This window comes from Heloderma suspectum, chromosome 1 (assembly GCF_057233095.1).
Source record: "Heloderma suspectum isolate Gila_16-S chromosome 1, 16-S_ref, whole genome shotgun sequence".
Classification (NCBI taxonomy): Eukaryota; Metazoa; Chordata; class Lepidosauria; order Squamata; family Helodermatidae; genus Heloderma; species Heloderma suspectum.
This window is the reverse complement of record NC_139458.1, coordinates 72,829,428-72,846,597: the sequence shown is the minus strand read 5'-3', so window position 1 is coordinate 72,846,597 and position 17,170 is coordinate 72,829,428. Positions and strand designations below refer to the sequence as shown.

At 43.1% G+C, this 17,170-nt stretch overlaps 1 protein-coding gene across 3 annotated transcripts in view; it reads left to right on the top strand.

Moving 5' to 3' along the window:
• The first annotated feature begins 4,626 nt into the window (after window positions 1–4,626).
• ZNF106 (zinc finger protein 106) overlaps window positions 4,627–17,170 on the top strand; it is a 55,416-nt gene continuing 42,872 nt past the window's right edge. The window contains exons 1-4 of one of the 3 annotated variants that reach the window (XM_084846644.1): window positions 4,654–4,775; window positions 7,848–7,962; window positions 13,312–13,397; window positions 14,889–14,950. In XM_084846644.1, the coding sequence (XP_084702770.1) occupies window positions 13,344–13,397; window positions 14,889–14,950 (116 nt within the window). In that variant the 5' untranslated portion in view covers window positions 4,654–4,775; window positions 7,848–7,962; window positions 13,312–13,343. Of the gene's footprint in view, window positions 4,776–5,146; window positions 5,168–7,847; window positions 7,963–13,311; window positions 13,398–14,888; window positions 14,951–17,170 lie in introns of all 3 variants that reach the window. The other 2 variants (XM_084846652.1, XM_084846635.1) reach the window with 2 other exon arrangements.

The following is a 17,170-nucleotide window of genomic DNA, read 5'->3' as shown; positions in this document are numbered from 1 at the left end:
AAGTGGTTTGGGGCCATCATGAGCAGGCAGGCTCAAATCTACTTTAACCTGTGGAATCAAATGCTGAAAACTTTGATTAGAACTTTGCAATATTCTTGCATCTAGTTATCAAGGTGGTCTAGATTGCATGCCACTGGGGGTGACACTCCTGTTCTCATTGGTCTCCCTGTCAGAATTTCATGTGGGCTAAGTTCATTTCTTCCTGGGGTGGCCCTCATACTGAATAAGGCCAAGGGCTGTGCCTCTGGCCAGGGTAACTTATTTTGTTCACAGATTTTTGCTATTTTATTCCAAATGCCATTTTGCCTTTCTCCTGCCCCCGCTGACTAAGGGTGATAGGGGCAGTGAAAATGTTGTTCAATAGCTCGACTTTTGGCCACTAGCTGGACCACTTGACCCTCAGGCATTTGGATGGAGTCCATTTACAGTGACAGGAAGGGCCCCTCCAAAGGAGGGTGCGCCCCCACTTTTTAATTTATTTTACTTATTGCATTGATATCCTGCTTTTTTTCCCCCAAGGAACCCAAGGCAGCGTGCATAATCCTTCTCCTCTCCATTTCATCCTCACAAAAACAACCCTGTGAGGTAGGTTAGGCTGACAGTCTGTGACTGGCCCAAAGTCACTCAGTGAGCTTTCCATGGCCGAGTGGGGACTAGAACCTGGATCTCCTGGCTCGCAGTCCAACACTCTAACCACCAAAACACACTGGCTCTTTAATGGTTTCTTGCTGTTATGCCTCTGACAGGTTTCACACCGGGAGGCTGTAAATTCGCAAAGGGTTGTGAATCTTGGGGCATACCACACTTGCTCAATCATTTTGCCATCCCCTGTTTGGCTGCATACCAGTCCATATGGGCTGCGCGCACCATACATTCGTGTTAACATACTTCTTCCTCTCAGTCAGAACCAGAGTCGGGGTCAGAGTCAAGGCCTCATCACTGGTTATTTTGGACAGGGACATGGGGACACTCTCTCTTCATGTGACCAGTTGTCCTCACTGGAAACATTCTCTCTAAAATTTGAGCAGGGAACAGGGCCGCGGTCCCCAATTCCCCTTTCTCAAAACCAATATGACTTTGCCCTCATCCCCTAACTCCTCGCCAACCTCTTCCACGATTCCCTCTCCCTCCAAACTGAGCTATTTGTTACTGTAACTGCACTACTTGTAGGCTTAAATTTGCCCTTCTAGGTCTTCTCTCTTCTTTTTTACATCTAAACAGTGCTGTACAACTTCAGTGACTTCATCTAATTTCTTTCTCCTCTACCCTATGGCTTTAAGGGTCTTTTGAATTGTGGGAGGGAGAGCAGACATGATAGTGTCCACTATTGCCCTAGGGGCAGTTACTTTCGGGTCGTATATACCAGACCATCTTTCAAAAGCTTTTATAACTTGGGTTTGGAGATCTGCTGCTTCTCTCCAGTTTTCCATTTTATGTTGTGTATTTTATCCCAGTTACACGTGTCTGGGAACACCTTGTCAAATGTTGCCACTAGATTATCTAGTCTGGCTTTCACGTGTTATGGTCTGCTGGCAGGTCCTGCGGCCATTGTGACTCAGTTTGCAGCTTATTCCAGTCTACTGGGCTAACGATTAAATGCATTAACTGATTGACATCAGCCCAACTAGGATTTTAACAACTCAAAACACAAAGGCATTCTTCTTTAAATTTCTCTGGGTCTTTCCGGGGATCAGGGAACTGTTTGACTAAGTTCCTCAAATCAAATGGGGACCATGGGGCATGTAGGAAAATTCTATTTTTCCCATCCCCAGAAGGCACTTGGCACATAGGACATTGAAGGTCCTCTGGCCTCTCTTGGTCCTGACCTGAATCAATGTAGTGGAGTCAAGAGGCGGCCTGTATGGTGGTGACTGACTACTGGCATCAAAAAGAAAGTCTTCAGGAGCCTTGTCATCAGTAAAATCTTGTCTAGGGGTGCTGTATTGTAACTTCAGATTAGAATTCTGGAGACTCTTAATTTCTGTTTCAAATAAGTGTTTACCAGTCTCTGCATACCAATCATAATATATGTCCTACTGAGCCTGATTTATCCTTGAACCTTGACCCTCTAATTGTGTTCTGAAATACAGAATTATTACTAATTTAAAACTGCCCTCAGTTGGGAACTGGAACCTGGGGTGTCCTCTAATGTCCCTGTTCCACTTGTTTAACCATTTATAAGTCCTGGGACTATAATTGTCACCAGGAACCCCATTCCTGGTGCTGGCACGGGAATCCTCTTACTTTGTCCTGGCCCCATCTCCTCAGTAAACAGAGACTAATACAACACCTCCTTCACCAACACACTGGCTATCGTTCCAGCTCACTGCCTGGATTGGCTAGTGACTTTCACAGGGCATCTTCGCTGGTGTAGGAACCCAAAAGACAGACGAAACAAGACAAACAAACCCATGCCTTTCCCTGAGGCCCCCAGTTCCTGGTAGCAACTTCACCAAGTTACTGTGGTCTCTCATCACACCCCATCTTAACAATAGACTTCTGAGCCGCAGATGGAGATCACCATTTCAATAGTCTGTCCTGGGCAGAACTGTATTGCCGCTGTGAATCTGGGCAAGGAGGACACACCTTTGAATCTTAGGAATCTGAGCCCTTAAGGGTATTTTTCAAATGCGTTCCCTCTTTTCCTGGGATGGCCGGAGCCGGGGCCCTATGAGACCTTGGGTGGTCACTTACCCCAAATGGGTGGTCACTTACCCCAAATGCCAGATCCTGGACAAGCCCCCAACTGTCATGATGTTAGATAAAAAGTTCTTGCTTCTGGTTGAAAGAAAGGATGCCAGGCAGGCAGCAGTGGATCCAACTCTATTTTATTGATGGTTTTGCAAAACGGGTGCAGAGCAGTCTGGACCCCGAAGCATGTGTGCAAAAACCTTTTATACCTTATTACTTCTATTGTTCTCGCCAGTAACCAATGAAACAGTCAGCACATCAGCTTACCAAGCCAATAGCCAATAAACAGCCAGTACACCAGCTTACCAAGCCGTTAGTCATGAGCGCGTCAGTATGGTTCCCTTCTTGCTCCGCCTACATTTTTCCCGCCACTCGGGCTTCTACGTAACTGAGGCGCCAACCGGTTATGGAGTCTCTTTGTCTAACAATGGTAAGCGGCTTAGCTGGACTTTCAAGGACCACACTAACATGGTCTGCACTTGCAAAAGCTTTATTCAGGACAGAGTATCAAATCACTGTGATGGTTTACCTCAAACATTTGAGTGACCCAGAACAGAATTCCAACCCTCTGATATAGGTGATAACAACGTACGCTAAACCACATTCCTCCGTGCTCCCCACTCCTGTATTTGCTATTCATCATTGCAATTTCTCATATAAAGCAATCCATGTGTTACATCCCTTGCTTAAAATCAAACGTAGCTTTGTAAAGGTTGCGACAGCTGACAGGAAAACACTAGCTTAACCGCAAGCTCTGTAGGAAACTAGAGAAACCCACAAACTACATCTTGTTATTCTTCACCTCCTGCATTAAGCTAAGTCTGCAATAAGTATTCTTGCCTTGCATTCTTGCCCTAATCTTATTATGGCCACTAACTTAAAATGGAGTCTCTTTGGCCAAAGCTGAATGTCCATTACAGCAGTGACAATACCTAGAGTATTTCAGTGTAAGTTTAAAATTTACAAGGCTTTGTCCATAACATAAGCACGGAATGTGATTTTAAGGTATTGTACCTTAATCTCACCTTAATCTGAGATACCTTAATCTCACCTAGAAACCAGACCTTTTTTTTTTTTTTTTTTTAGGAAATACATGACTGATTTCCACTTTACTGCTACTATGGCACTAGTCCTCATTCAGTATCAGAGCTTGACAACAGCACACTTTACTGTGCAAAACTGATTTTGTCTGGGAGGCCATCTTGAGCATTCACTCTTAGCAGCTTGTTTTAAGTTCAAACCAGTGCAGGTTTACTTGGAAATAAATCCCATTGACTGCAGTCCCAAATAACACCATAATCCTAAGCATATGTACTTGGAAGTTTGGGCCAAAACAGACATTGCTTTAAATCCATATCTAGCACATCTTTTTTCTTTACTCTAGAAGTAGGCGCAGTAGCCCCAATCCGGTTTGGGGCTTTTAAATCTGGATCAGGGCCGTTGCACCTCCTCTAGAGTTAAGATCAGGGGGAAACCCTGTAGCTGTTAGATACTGATTTAAAGTAATGTCTGTTTTGGCCCTACATTCCACTGTGTTCAGTGGCCGCTTACTCCCACCCTTGGTGTGTACAGGACTAACTCCCACTGAACTCAAAGGGCTTACTTCTGAGTAGACATGTATAGTATTCCATTGTAAACCTGCATTAGACTGAAACCTTGCGACCTGCGCCTATGGATGTTTACTCAGAAGTAACTTCCACTGAGTTCAGTGGGACTTACTGCCCTGCATTACGCAGCGCTACGGCCAGAGTTACCCAAACTACAGTTCTCAAACCGCACCGCTTCTTGCCTTCCTCGGACCATGGCTGTGATCGGAGTCGTTCCCTATCGCTATGACACTGCCAAACCCGTTTCTGTGAGATACAAAACTACTACTCCCAGAATGCAAGCGCAGATAGGATTGGGTTCTCTGATTGGTTGAGCCCATGGAGCCGCTTCCCGTGTTGTGGCGCGGTTCTCTTTGGGGTCGGCTTCCCTAAGTCTCCGGGCGGGTGGGGGGGGTGGGACCGGTGGCGGGGCCTGGCCGGTCCATCTTGCTGGGCGATGGGCTTGTTCCGCGCAGCGGGGTGAGGAGGGCACGACCTGTGAGTACTGAGAGGTGGACGGATGGTCCCCTTCATTTCAGCGCGTGGGGTGGACGCTGAGATTTAAGTACTGGCACATCTGTCGTCTGATCTGGAGGACTCTGGGTTAATAGTATGTGTGTGGGGTAAAGTCTTCCTTGGGCAAGGGTTGAAAGTCAATCATCTGTGCGGATGGGTCAGGGAGGGAACCATCTTTCAAGTGGTTTGTAAGCCTGCCCGAGCATGTAACACTGGAGCACAGTGTGAACTGTCTTTTGTGGTTATTTTGTCCTTACTTTGTCGTTCTGAAACAAAAAACATCATAGAAGTAACAAAAATTGTCCAACTTTAGAGCTAACGCCCAGTCTAAAACTTTCATTTTCTCTTGCAAGCTCTCCGAGAACACAGAACCGGTAAATATTCCTCTATTATCACTTTCCACAGCTTCTGTGCAGTGTGCAGGCAACAGTGAGTTGTAATTAGGAGTATCCCAAAGTAAGAAGAACAAGACAGATTAATGCATGTATTTGGACTGCTGTCTGATAATGTGCTGTGACAAACAAATCTGTATGCATCATGTGTCAATAGTTCCTAAACTGTGCTCTAGGGACCTTGGGGCATTTTGAGTAGTCCCTAAGATAAATATGAGAATAGTAATGGAGAATGCTGAAGAGGCAACCTCCTCCTATTTTAAAATGCAAACAGTAAAGCTAGATGTCTCTTTTGCAGTGCATTTAAAACTTCAGATAAATCTTCTGTTGTGTGCTCAGTTCTTCCCATACTTGCATATGGATGGATTTTTGCTACATTTTGTTGGATCGCAGTCCAAAAGAGAGATACGCTAGCCAAGTGTAATTTGCAAGCCTTTCAAGATTTTTCCTATAGAGAGTAGGTAATTTAAGCAAGTGCAATCCACAGACAACAAACCAGAATACTACCCCTCAATACAGCTTAATGAATATTTAGCTAGTTCTTTTTAAATATGTAATTAATAATTGTAAATTAAGATGCAATCATTGAGGTATTGTGATATCATAAAATTCAACTTATATTTATTAATATTTATATACTGCTTTGTCTGCTAAAAAGCCATTAAGGTGGTGTACAACAATCTAAAAGAATAAAAACAATATTAAAAGCATTGAAACCATGTATTTTAAAAGGCTAAATTGAAAGATAGATGCTTTCTAAAGGCCAAGAAAGTGGAGTCCAATCATAGTTCTTGAGGGAGCACATTCCATAGTTTGGAGGGGGGGAAATAGGAGAAAGCCCTTTCACAAGTGCCCAACAAACAGGCTTCTGCAGGTTATGGCACCCTCAGAAGGGCACCTCCTACAGATCTTAATACCCAGGCAAGTTCATAGTGAGACAGGTGGCCCCTTAGCCAGGTCCTAAGCTGTTTAGGGCTTTAAAGGTTAAAATCAACAACTTGAACTGGCAACCAGCGCAGGTCTTTCAGGACAGGTGTAATATGGTCCTGATACCATGCAGTGATTAGCAACCTAGCTGCTGCATTTTGCATCAGTGGTTGCTTCCGGACACTCTTCAGGTGTAGCCCCATGTATAGTGCATTGTAACAGTCTAAATGTGATGTAACCAAGGCATAGATATTTGTTGCCAAGTCAGACTGATTCAGGAAGCATCAATAATTGTACAAATGCACTTCTTTCCACTGCTGCCACCTGAAGATCCAGGGATAGCACAGGATCAAGCTACAGACCTGATCCTTCAGGGGGAGTGCCACCCTTCCAGGACAGGTTGAATCCCAATCCCTGAGTCAGGCTTTCTACTGGCCAACAACACCTTTGTTTTGTGTGAGTTTAACCTCAGCCTGTTCACCTTCATTCAGCCCATTATCGAGCCCAGGCAACATTCAAGGGTTCTACTGCTTCCTTGGTGTTAGGTGTCAAAGAACAATAGAGCTGGGTGTCATCAGCATATTGGTGGCACCTCACTCCAAAGCTCCGAATGACCTCCTCCAACGATTTCATGTAAATATTAAATAACATGGGGGACAAGATAGAACCCAGTGGGACACCACAGGCCAGCAGCCATGGTGTCGAACAGTAATCCCCCAGCACCACCTTCTGGACATGGCCCAACAGAAAGGACCAGAACCACTGCAAAGCGTTACCCCAAAGGATGGTCCAGAAGGATACCATGGTCAATGGTATTGAAAGCAACCGAGAGGTCCAAGAGAATTAATAGGGTCACGCTCCCTCCCTCCAGTTCCCAATGTAAGTCATCCATCAAGGTGACCAAATTCCAATATATCAGGAGAATGCCTGATTGAAATGGATCCAGATAGGCAGTTTCATCAAGATGCATCTGGAGTTGCAACACCACCAGGTTCTCAATCACCTTAGCCAAGAATGAGGCATTTGAGACTGGCCTATAGTTAGACAGATCTCTTGGGTCAAGGGAAGGTTTCTTTAATAAAGGTTTTATTACTATTATTTTTAATCAAGAGGGGTCAACCCCCTCCTGCAAAGAGGCATTTATCACTTCCCCTAGCCATGGCATCAGTCCTACCTTGGCTGATTTAATGAGCCAAGAACGGCAAGGGTTGAATACGCAGGTGGTGGCCCTCACCGCTCCAATTACCATGTCCATATTCTCCAGTGCAACAATAAATTTGCTTCTATGTTTAAAAGTAATGCAATTACTTAAATATTTTATATTAGTTCTAGTATTGTAAAGGAAAAAGCACACATCCTAGCAAAACAATTGCTTGCCTTTATACAAGAACACAATGCAAACTCCTTTGAGCGAGAGGTACTAATAACCTTTCCAAAGAGTTGGTAAGCTTTCGTATTACGTATCTTCTGATGAAGCTCTTTCACATTATAATTTGAGTGAGCCTAAGTAATATGTGTGTCTTTGCTAAATACAAGTTCTTACTACATATATTACATTAGGCACTATTGAGTATAAGTCCAATTACTTCATTGGTGATTATGCCTTAAGGGAATGCATTCTCAGCTAAAGTCAGGATAGGTCTTCTTATTTCCTTCATCACTGTGTGTTGCTTTTAGCTTGGTACTCTCTACTGTAGAACTCTTTTCCTTTAGGAGCATTTCCTTGTCTTGACAGCCAAGAGGATGGAAAATCCCATACTTGCAGCATAGATACAGAACGGCCAGCAGCAGTGCAGGTTTTTCCATGTCATCAGTGCTTCTGTTTTGTGCTCTGGAGGAACGTGTATCAGGTGAGAGGATAGCTTGCAGCCTATTGCCACTGAGGTTTGTGAAGGCAACACTTTGAGGGACTGCTGTTAGTTTGCTTTGCCAGCCAGCTCTTTGGAATGCCTACTAAAGTTAACTAGCATGACAAGCAGCAATATTAAACACTTCCACAAGCTTCCACTTCAACACATTTGCATTAAAGATTGCTTAGGAGTAACTCATTCAAATATTTGAAGACTAGTAATGGTGTCCTCTTATCTCAGAAACTCCAAAAAGTTTCTGGAAATGCAACTTTTTCCAAAATCGACTGGAAGTGAACAGTTTCTGGAAATGCAACTTTTCCCCTCTAAAGATAATGTTCTAGGCTATTCTTGTGTACTCTCTCTTGCTTACTCTCTGCCCGATTCTAGGGAGTAGCTAACACTAGCTATCTCACAGGCGGGACCTTCAGTGATCTCATTCCTTCAGCCCAGCCAAGCTCCAGTTCTGGGACAAAAGTTGTATCTCCTCTGTCATCAGTTTTGAAGTTGGGCTCTTTCCTTTTCTTCAAAGTTCACTTGTTAGCTTGCTTCCTTGCAAAACAGTAGGCCTTTCAACTGTTTTGTACCTAAAGCAAATGCTTCCCCTATCCCTTTTCATCTTTGTGCCTCTATGGAAGGAAATGGGGATGACCGCATCCTCCTCTGGATGCTAATGGAATGTGGCCTTCCTGCAAGAAAACATCTACTGAGCCCAGTTCCAGATCAGGTTGGAAAGTGCTTCCCAGAGCACCACAGTACAGCAGAATATCAAACAAAGCACTTCTTCCTGTTAGGTAGCTTCTGCAACCTCCAGTTAGCACTTAGGTGGGCTCAGGAACTGGGAACCCAACAATTGGAAGGAGGGTACTTGGCAAGATACCATTTCTGGACAACCTTGCCTTGAAAAATAGGAATACTTCCTGTCTCTGTGGTGCAGCCAAACTTGTTTCTTTGAGAAACAAGACTACTCTTCTCAGCATGCAAACACAGATAGGATTTTTGGGGTCTCTGGTTGATTGAGTGGATGGGAGTGCTTCCTGTGGCGCGACATGATTCTCTTTTGGAGCAGCTTTACAAGTCTGTGGAGGAGGTGGCAATGGTGGATGGACCTCTCCAGACCATCTTGCTGGCTCCTGGCTTGGCACTGCCCTGTGGACTGAGGAGGAACAGATGGCCTTTGCAGTTCTGTACATGGGGGGCAGGGTCCCATGAGGTGTGTTGATATTGGTTTTGTGCGGTGCTACATAAGCAGACATTATGGCCCACTGCATCTTACAGTGTTTTCATTCATAAAATGGCCTTTCCAGAAAGTACCATTTTCCACATCTCCCCTTTTCTGTAACTTGTTCACTGCGTCAAGAATTAAGAATGGGGTGGTCTATAAATGTAAGAACATAAACAATTCATTCAATATGGAGACATCCGAAACAAATAACATTGATTAGAGAGAGTGTGTGTATATATAAATATTCTACTTGTGTACAGCAATACTGGGAGTTCCTGCTGTTACCAAAGTCTTTGGCAGCATGTCTAGTATAGCTCTTAGGTGGACTACCCAGAGAACTTTGACTATTGGGAGGTATAGAAATGAAATAAAAACAAAAAAAAATCCTTTGCCTTAGTTGTACACTTAGAAAATGTCTTAACACAGATTTACATGTAACAGTAAAGAGAAATAAAAATGTAATTGAGTATTTTCTTTAAACAATTGCTTGAGTCGTCAAAGCAAATGTCGTCACAGAGTGCACTTTGCGCAAGAGGGGTGAGGAATGTCTTTCAGCTCAAGAGCTGAATTCAGCTTCAGAGAAGCTCTCGTGGGCTTCATTCCAGTGGTGGGCAGAGCTGAAGGCAAAATGGGGTAGGGCCCCAAATACAAAAAATACCAGCTTAAAGATCTCACTCCCTGTAACTAAGCCTTAGCAGAGGAATTTCAACCTTTAGAATGGGAGGATAACTCCACCAAAGCCTGGAAATCACCAAATGATTGGTGGTTGGGGGGAAGGGGGTGTGGCCAGGGCAAAGGGGCATGGCATCTGGGGAACCCAGGAGGGCCAGATTTGGCCCCTGGGCTTGAGGTTCCCCACCCCTGAACTAGATGGATGTTCAGAGTAACATCGCTTGTGTTGAGGAGGACGCAAGACCGTGTGCATGCATAGCTCTGGCAGGTGGGCATGAGAAGGATCTTTACATGTGTAATGAAAATACATAAATAGGGTCCTTTCTCACACTCACCCCCTCATGCATGCTTTTAAAACATGACGGGGGTCATCTGAATCCTCATTTAAGTTGACCTTCAAAGTATTTCAGTGGAGATATGTGCAGGAGGGAAGCACAGCAAGGAAGTATTTATGACAGGCTCTACTGGAGGTGCCTGTGTGCTCACTTAACTGCTTGTACCATAGTCTGGTCACCAGCTTTGGGGTTAGGATCTCTTTTTTTCTTTCCACTTTAGGGGAATGATACCTTTCTGCCCCCTCCCCTTAGGGGAAAGCCCCCTCTTGGGCTTCTGGCACCAGCCTTCCTCTTTGCCACTTGTCTTTGCCCTCTTCTGAACCAGCCCATCCTCTGGTTGGGCGCTGGAGCAGCCCATCCATGCTGCTCCAGTGGCCTAATCGGCTCTTGGTCTTCCCACCCCATCAGTTCCTGGCGGGAAGTCACAGCTGCCAGGTAAATGGGCTGGACAGGGACATCTGCCTCTCAAGCAGAACAAGGGTACCTCAGCCACTTACATTCTCTAGTAGAGCACCTAAGGGAGAAGAAGAGGGAATCAACTGAGACCCCGACCCTGTGTATATTTTTGTTCTTTATTGGATTGGGAGTCTTAAGAGTCAGTCTTTTGCCTTCCAGTAAGTGCTTTGGTGGTGGCCCGATGAGACACGTCCCCCCTGTTTGCGTCAAGACCAGTGGTGCCTATCTCTTGCTGGTGGGGGCGGCGGGGAATCTCACTCCCCTGGTCCCCTTCCCTTGGTGGCAGAATGTTATAGGCTCATGTGTCCTCTGTTCCTTCCACTTATTTTATCTGTCCCCCAGAGAGGGGAAAGTGAGTGCCTCTAGTGAAGCTTTGTTGTATTTTCATGGTTACACTTGGAGATGCACAGTATTTTTCTCTGTTGTGAAAGGCTGGCTAGGCGAGAGCTTGGGGACCTTTATTCTAGAGCCTGTAGCCTCTTTGACTGCAGTCTGAGCAGTCCCAGTGCAAAAAGAAACTTGCTTCTTGGCCTTCATAGCGACAGCCAATAGCTGCTGAATACAAGCAGTATTTTTAGCCCTCTCTCATAAGTGGCTGCAGTTGATTGGGCACTTGATGGAAGCCTTAAACTCTACTTGTGGTCATGCATAGTTACTCTCATATTCAAATTTGCCAAAGCAGGTGTAATTTTAGATCTGCTTAGAAAAAGTCACTTCAGTGTAGCATGCTAACTGATGCTAAAAGCCAGGCCTACTCCAGTGACCTTCTTGTCCGGTTTAAGCACTTTACTTCCCTGCTATCTAGTGAATTCCAGAAATGCTAGGCCAATTTTAAGCAATATCCTAAACATATGAAGAGCATTAATTCATTAACTACAAAGCAATGCTGGCATAGACTATTGGGAACATAGAACAGATCATGGCCCACAAGGAAATCCACAGTATTCCGTATAAGGATTAGCACCTCTGCTTTTAAAAATACTTGCATGTTCCTCTTCACATTAAAATAATCTTCAGAAGTTTAAAGGGATGCTTATAGTCTTGCCGCTTGACTGCAATGATCTTGAACAGCATTCTTCTTGGAATCATGATGGTTATGCTGTAGCTATGGAGCTCTTCTCTGAATATGTGCTTAAAACATTTTCTGGTTAGGAGACATTTCCCAGTAACTTCTGCCCAGTGAAAAGTGTGTGCGTGTGGGCAGAATTTAATTGGGTAGTTTGTTGATGGATATTTAATCTCTTCATAAGAGCTGCAGGCCTCAGACTTCAGTACATAGATCTGTGTTTTATATTTAAGGAATGTCCCATCCTATCACTTAGTCCTTCAGCAGTTCCTGTGTGTAACTGTCAGTAAGCATATGAAAATGCTGATGTGTGTAAGAGATGTAAAAGCACGTATATGGATGCATTTCAATAATGGCAGATTCTGTAGTGAGTCTATTAACATATTAGCTACTGAATGGGTTTTGTATCCCACATTAAGTGTATTTTGTATTTAAATTATTCATCTTCTTCAATCTGTCAATAGATATTCCAGAATATAAAGAATAGCAGGCAATAAGTGCTATATTTTAAATGGTGGTGGTACTAGATTTGCTAAGGAAATGGTCAGCTTTCCTCAATCCCACATTTTGTCACTTGTAGTTGTAGGACAAACCTCTGTAAGATAGGGGCAGTGCATTATGTGAGCACTGATTATTGCTACCTTTATGGCTGGAGGATGGGAACAGATCCAAGCACAAGCGATCAAGGTTCCCCTTGTTCTCAGAGTCAAGCACCTGATTCTGTCCTCTATCACAGCCTTCCTCAACCTGGTGCCCTCCAGATGGCTTGAACTACAACTCCCATCAGCCCTAGCCTGCATGGCCAGTGCTCAAGAATTCTGGAAGTTGTGGTCCAAAACAACTGGAGGGCACCAGGTTAGGGAAAGCTGTTCTATCACACTGCAGCAGAATATAGGGTCAGCTACTCCCAATTGGTGGTAGGCAACACAAGGCCCAGAGCTTTTGCTCAGCCCAGTAGGACTTCTTGTTTTAGCACCGCTTAGGAAAAGCACTATATAAGTACTATTGCTGACACATCCCACCCATTGTCTCAGTAGTTCTTAAAAATAAGCTTGTACATTAGGCCAGTATTATTATTCCCACATTACAGATAGTGGGTGGTGATTGACCTAAGATGCCCCAGCAAGAGCTAAAGACAGATCAGGAAAGTGTGGCTCTTAACCTCTGTGTTGCAAGATCTGCATCCTACCTTGCAAAGCCCTATGCTGCCACTCTGACAGTTTTCCCCTTTTATCAGATAAACATGGCTGCTGCTTTCATTGCTGCTTCGTGAAATTCATAATTGTTTGTGCATTATTGGCATATCCATTAGTATGAATATCTAGTGAGACTAAATAAAATGTATCGGACTTATTTGTATTTATCTATTTGGATCAGAACAGAACCTGGTGTGCTTTCATTGCTGCTTAGAATCTTTACTTCGTGCCTGATTAAATATATATAGTACTTAGGCGGCTATAAAAATAGGTTATAGCTAAGTTGAAGATGTGAAGAGAGAATGGAAATAAAATGGGTGTGTGGTATGATTCTGTCTTCATTATCTGTAGCTGGAAAAGCTAGACATTTGATGAAATGTTAATGATTGTTTTCCTTTGTAGGGGTAGGATAAGCTCTTTACGAAGTATTCACTATGGTCCGAGAACGAAAATGTATATTGTGCCACATCATATACAGTTCAAAAAAGGTAAACTAACATTTCAAGACCACCCCAAGAAAATATTGACCAGTGTCCAGCACAGCCCGCTTGGCCCCACTCATTCTGTTGTGCTCATAGGACTGATCTAAAGCAGCCTTGGAAATAAGCTAAAACGTTAGTTTCCAGAACAGGACAGGTCAGCAGAGCTCCTTTCTGTGACCTCTGCTGATCTGCCCCATTCTAGAAACAAGTATTTTGGCTAGTTTCCGAGGTTTTAGGAAGCCTTAACTTCCCGTTGCACTAGCTGTGGGCCCCGCTGGCGTGCAGGCAGTGTTGGATACTGCCCATTGTTTTTTAAAAGCAGTTATATATTTTTTTAAAGGGTCTGTTTTTCCAAAAGCCCTGGGTTGCAAACTGGACCATCATATATGAAGGCCATGGGTATATATAAAATCAGGCATGTGTCTGTCTTCAAAAGAAAGAAGAAGAAAAACGTGGAAAATTGTGTGTGTGGGGGAGCCTTAATTTTTAAAATTATGTGTTATTCTTCCTTCACACTTGGTGAGCCGTGCATACAACTTGTGCTTGGGTGTGTATCCTTGGATAGAAAAAGTAAATTAAAAAGGGCACCTTAGAAGTTCTTCACCAAGCAGGACATGAGAGCAGAAACAGAATTATATGAAATGCATTTGTATAGGGCAGGTCAAGTTCTTAGCCACCAAGGAATTTTGAGAATGAAAAGACAGGGAGGTCTCTTAATAACTATTTTCTCTTCAGTTAGAACTGATACCTCCCCTTGAGTAGTCAGGGTTCTCAGAACTGCTACGTAGTCTAGCCACACTTTCTGTCCAGAATACATACTATAATTATTGGAGTATAATATAAATTTTAACATCATTCATTGCCCTGTCATCTGTAACATTGTGCATTTTGTGATTACTCAGAAGTATTTTAATGTGGCTGTATTTTTACACATTTTAAGAAATGGGGTCCAATTATAGTCCAGGATAAAATTGAAGGGAAAATGGAGGGAAGAAGAGCTAGAGGAAGACTTAGATGCAGCTATACTGTATAAAGCAAGTTAGAGAGGAAAAATGGATGGACATATACAAGCCTTTTCATGACCACACATAAGACAGAAAAGAGTGGTCTTCTTCAATTGAAACATAAGAGAAGTGGAATATTGCACTTACATAGAAATGTAATGTATACAGTTCATTTGCTATGTAGCAGAAAATGTGTACACATGCCTTATGAACAGTATAAAACCAAAACTCCCTTCTTAGCTTATATATTAAAAAGTGTTGTTTCTACTCCATGGAATACCACCTTTTCAACAAAAGTGGCTTGGCATTCTGATGACAGGAAGAGCCCCTTGCGGGTAATTTAAGCCATGGAAGAAAGGGACAGAAAAGATCTATTGGGCAGGAGTCCATCATCTAGCACAGGGGGAAACTGATACATAGATGTGGACTACTTAATTACATTATGCTCTGCTTTCTAGCTATTTATGGCTTATATAATTTTTTCTTCTTTTAGGAGATGGATGAGCACATGAGAAGTATGCTTCATCATCGAGAACTTGAAAATCTTAAGGGGAGGTATGATTATAACAGTGTCAAGTGCAACTTGATGCAGTGTTTTGGAACACACCCCTCTATGTTTTGTGAAATTAAATATTTTTAGTTGTACTGATATTGGTACCATTTAAAAGTGTTTTCTAGGGTTTTAAGTTTATTAAAAATTTGTAATGTTTTAAGTTCAAATGAAAATTGATTAACTAGGCCTTTGGTAAATGGGCCGGGAGATATTATTGATTCCACTGTCCTCAGTTTCTTAGATAAGTTGTTGTCCTTATTTCAGATTCTGCCCTGAGGGCTTGTGTTAAAACGTAAAAGAAGCCACTAAGTACAAAACTTGAATCTGTAAACATACCTATAGTTATGTGCGGCTTAATACTCAAATACATAGATATGTTTGTTTTGCATACAGGGATGGACAAAGCAATGTGCAGGGTTTGAAAGATGTCAATTTTAAAGGTAGTTGCAGTTTGGTGGGGGGCATGGACTGTGACGAATGTTGGTGACCTTATTTTTCAGTCAATTTTTCGGTCGATGGATAAGGTATTGGCCTGGTTCACATATAATTTATTCCATGGTATGGATTCTTGATTTCTGAGTTGTTGTGATATATAAATGTGGCCATGCTTACAAACTGTGGTTTGTTAACCATTAACAACCCAGAAAGAGAACCGATCATTCGTTTTTGGGTTGTGAACTCATTGTTTAAACTATGGTTGCCACTGTGTACAAACCCCAGACCTTCGGTTGTTCATGGGTTGTTTCACCAGGCTGCAGAGGCAGCAGGCAAGAGGGGTCCAGAAAACTAGCCACTCTGCATGCCAGTACTACGGCACCACAAAGGCATTTGGAATACAGGGAGGGAGCAGGCAAAGGAGGAGGGAATCAAACAACCTAGGATTGAGAAAAGAAGCCACAGTTTGTTCAATAATCTGCCAGACAAACCCTGAATAAGGCAACAAATCGTGGGTTAAATGAACTGTGAGTTAGCTTTATATGCTGACCAGACCATTATGTTGGTTATAGGAGATCTAGATTCAGTTAACATCTCTGTCACAGACTCGATTTTTAAGTGTCAGCAGATAGCACAATGGAGGTATGTTTGTTTCATAACATAAAGGTCAATTGATCAAAACCATCCTCTGCTATGTATGTCTTTGTTATAGATGGCTTAGAAGTGGATTAGAAACAAATGGAGCATAGGTAATCATGGATCAGTTATGGCCACAATACCAAAATAGAGCCTCTATATTCAGGGGCACTATGCATCTGGTCCCACATCTTGGCATATTTGGGAGCTTCCTAAAGGTGCCTAGCTCACCTCCTTGAGCACCATTGTTTGGCAGAAAAGCAGAATATAAAATAAATACATATTAGAGACGGAGATGATTAAACTTGAACCTTTTGGTGTTCCAGACTGGAGTGACTGAGTGTTGTGTGCAGGCATATGCGCATACGTAATTATCAGAGGTGAAGGAAAGCATGTCGCCCTTCAGCAGTTTTGGACTACAACTCCCATCATCCCTGACCATGCTGGCATCCCTGACCATCCTGGACCAAGACATCCGGGGGTGCCAGGTTGGGGGAGGCTGATGTAAAGGGTTCTGGTGGCTAACCAAGAAAGACTTTCTCTTTGTTCACCTTCTAAAAAATGCTTTAGAGTATTTTTAAAAGATACGTAGTGCAGGTGATAAAAAAAAATAGAGGCATTTACCCTTCTGCCTTCTGTGGGTGCCGATGAGGCATTTTTGCTCACTCTTAAAACTGATATTTACTGCGGACTGACTTGGTTCTTGGCAATAGGAGTCCATCTGTTCCATGCTGAACAGCTGAGAGGTGGTTGCTCTGATACTAGAGTGCCATCAACATTAACTTTAGCTGTGTAACCTGAGCTTGCATATTTCAGCTAATTTTTAGAATAATAATTTTGGCTGTTTTACATCAGATGACATCTTTTTGCAGTTGCTGAGGTTACCATCTATCTAGATGCTATATGTAGTGCACATAGCAGCATCAGGAAGATTCTTAAGGGGTTTTCATATTCGGATGTTGTTTTTACATTCAGACAGTGTTCTTCTTTGATTACTCCACTCTTGGTTACTATTCAGATTTGGGCAGTTGTGAATGTGTCCCATTTATATCAGTGGTGCAGTGCTTATGCTTATACTGTACTGGTGGGCCTGCTTTTTATGTTACATACAAAGCCACAGGGTCTTCCTGTTCCCTTTCTTGGAGGCCTCC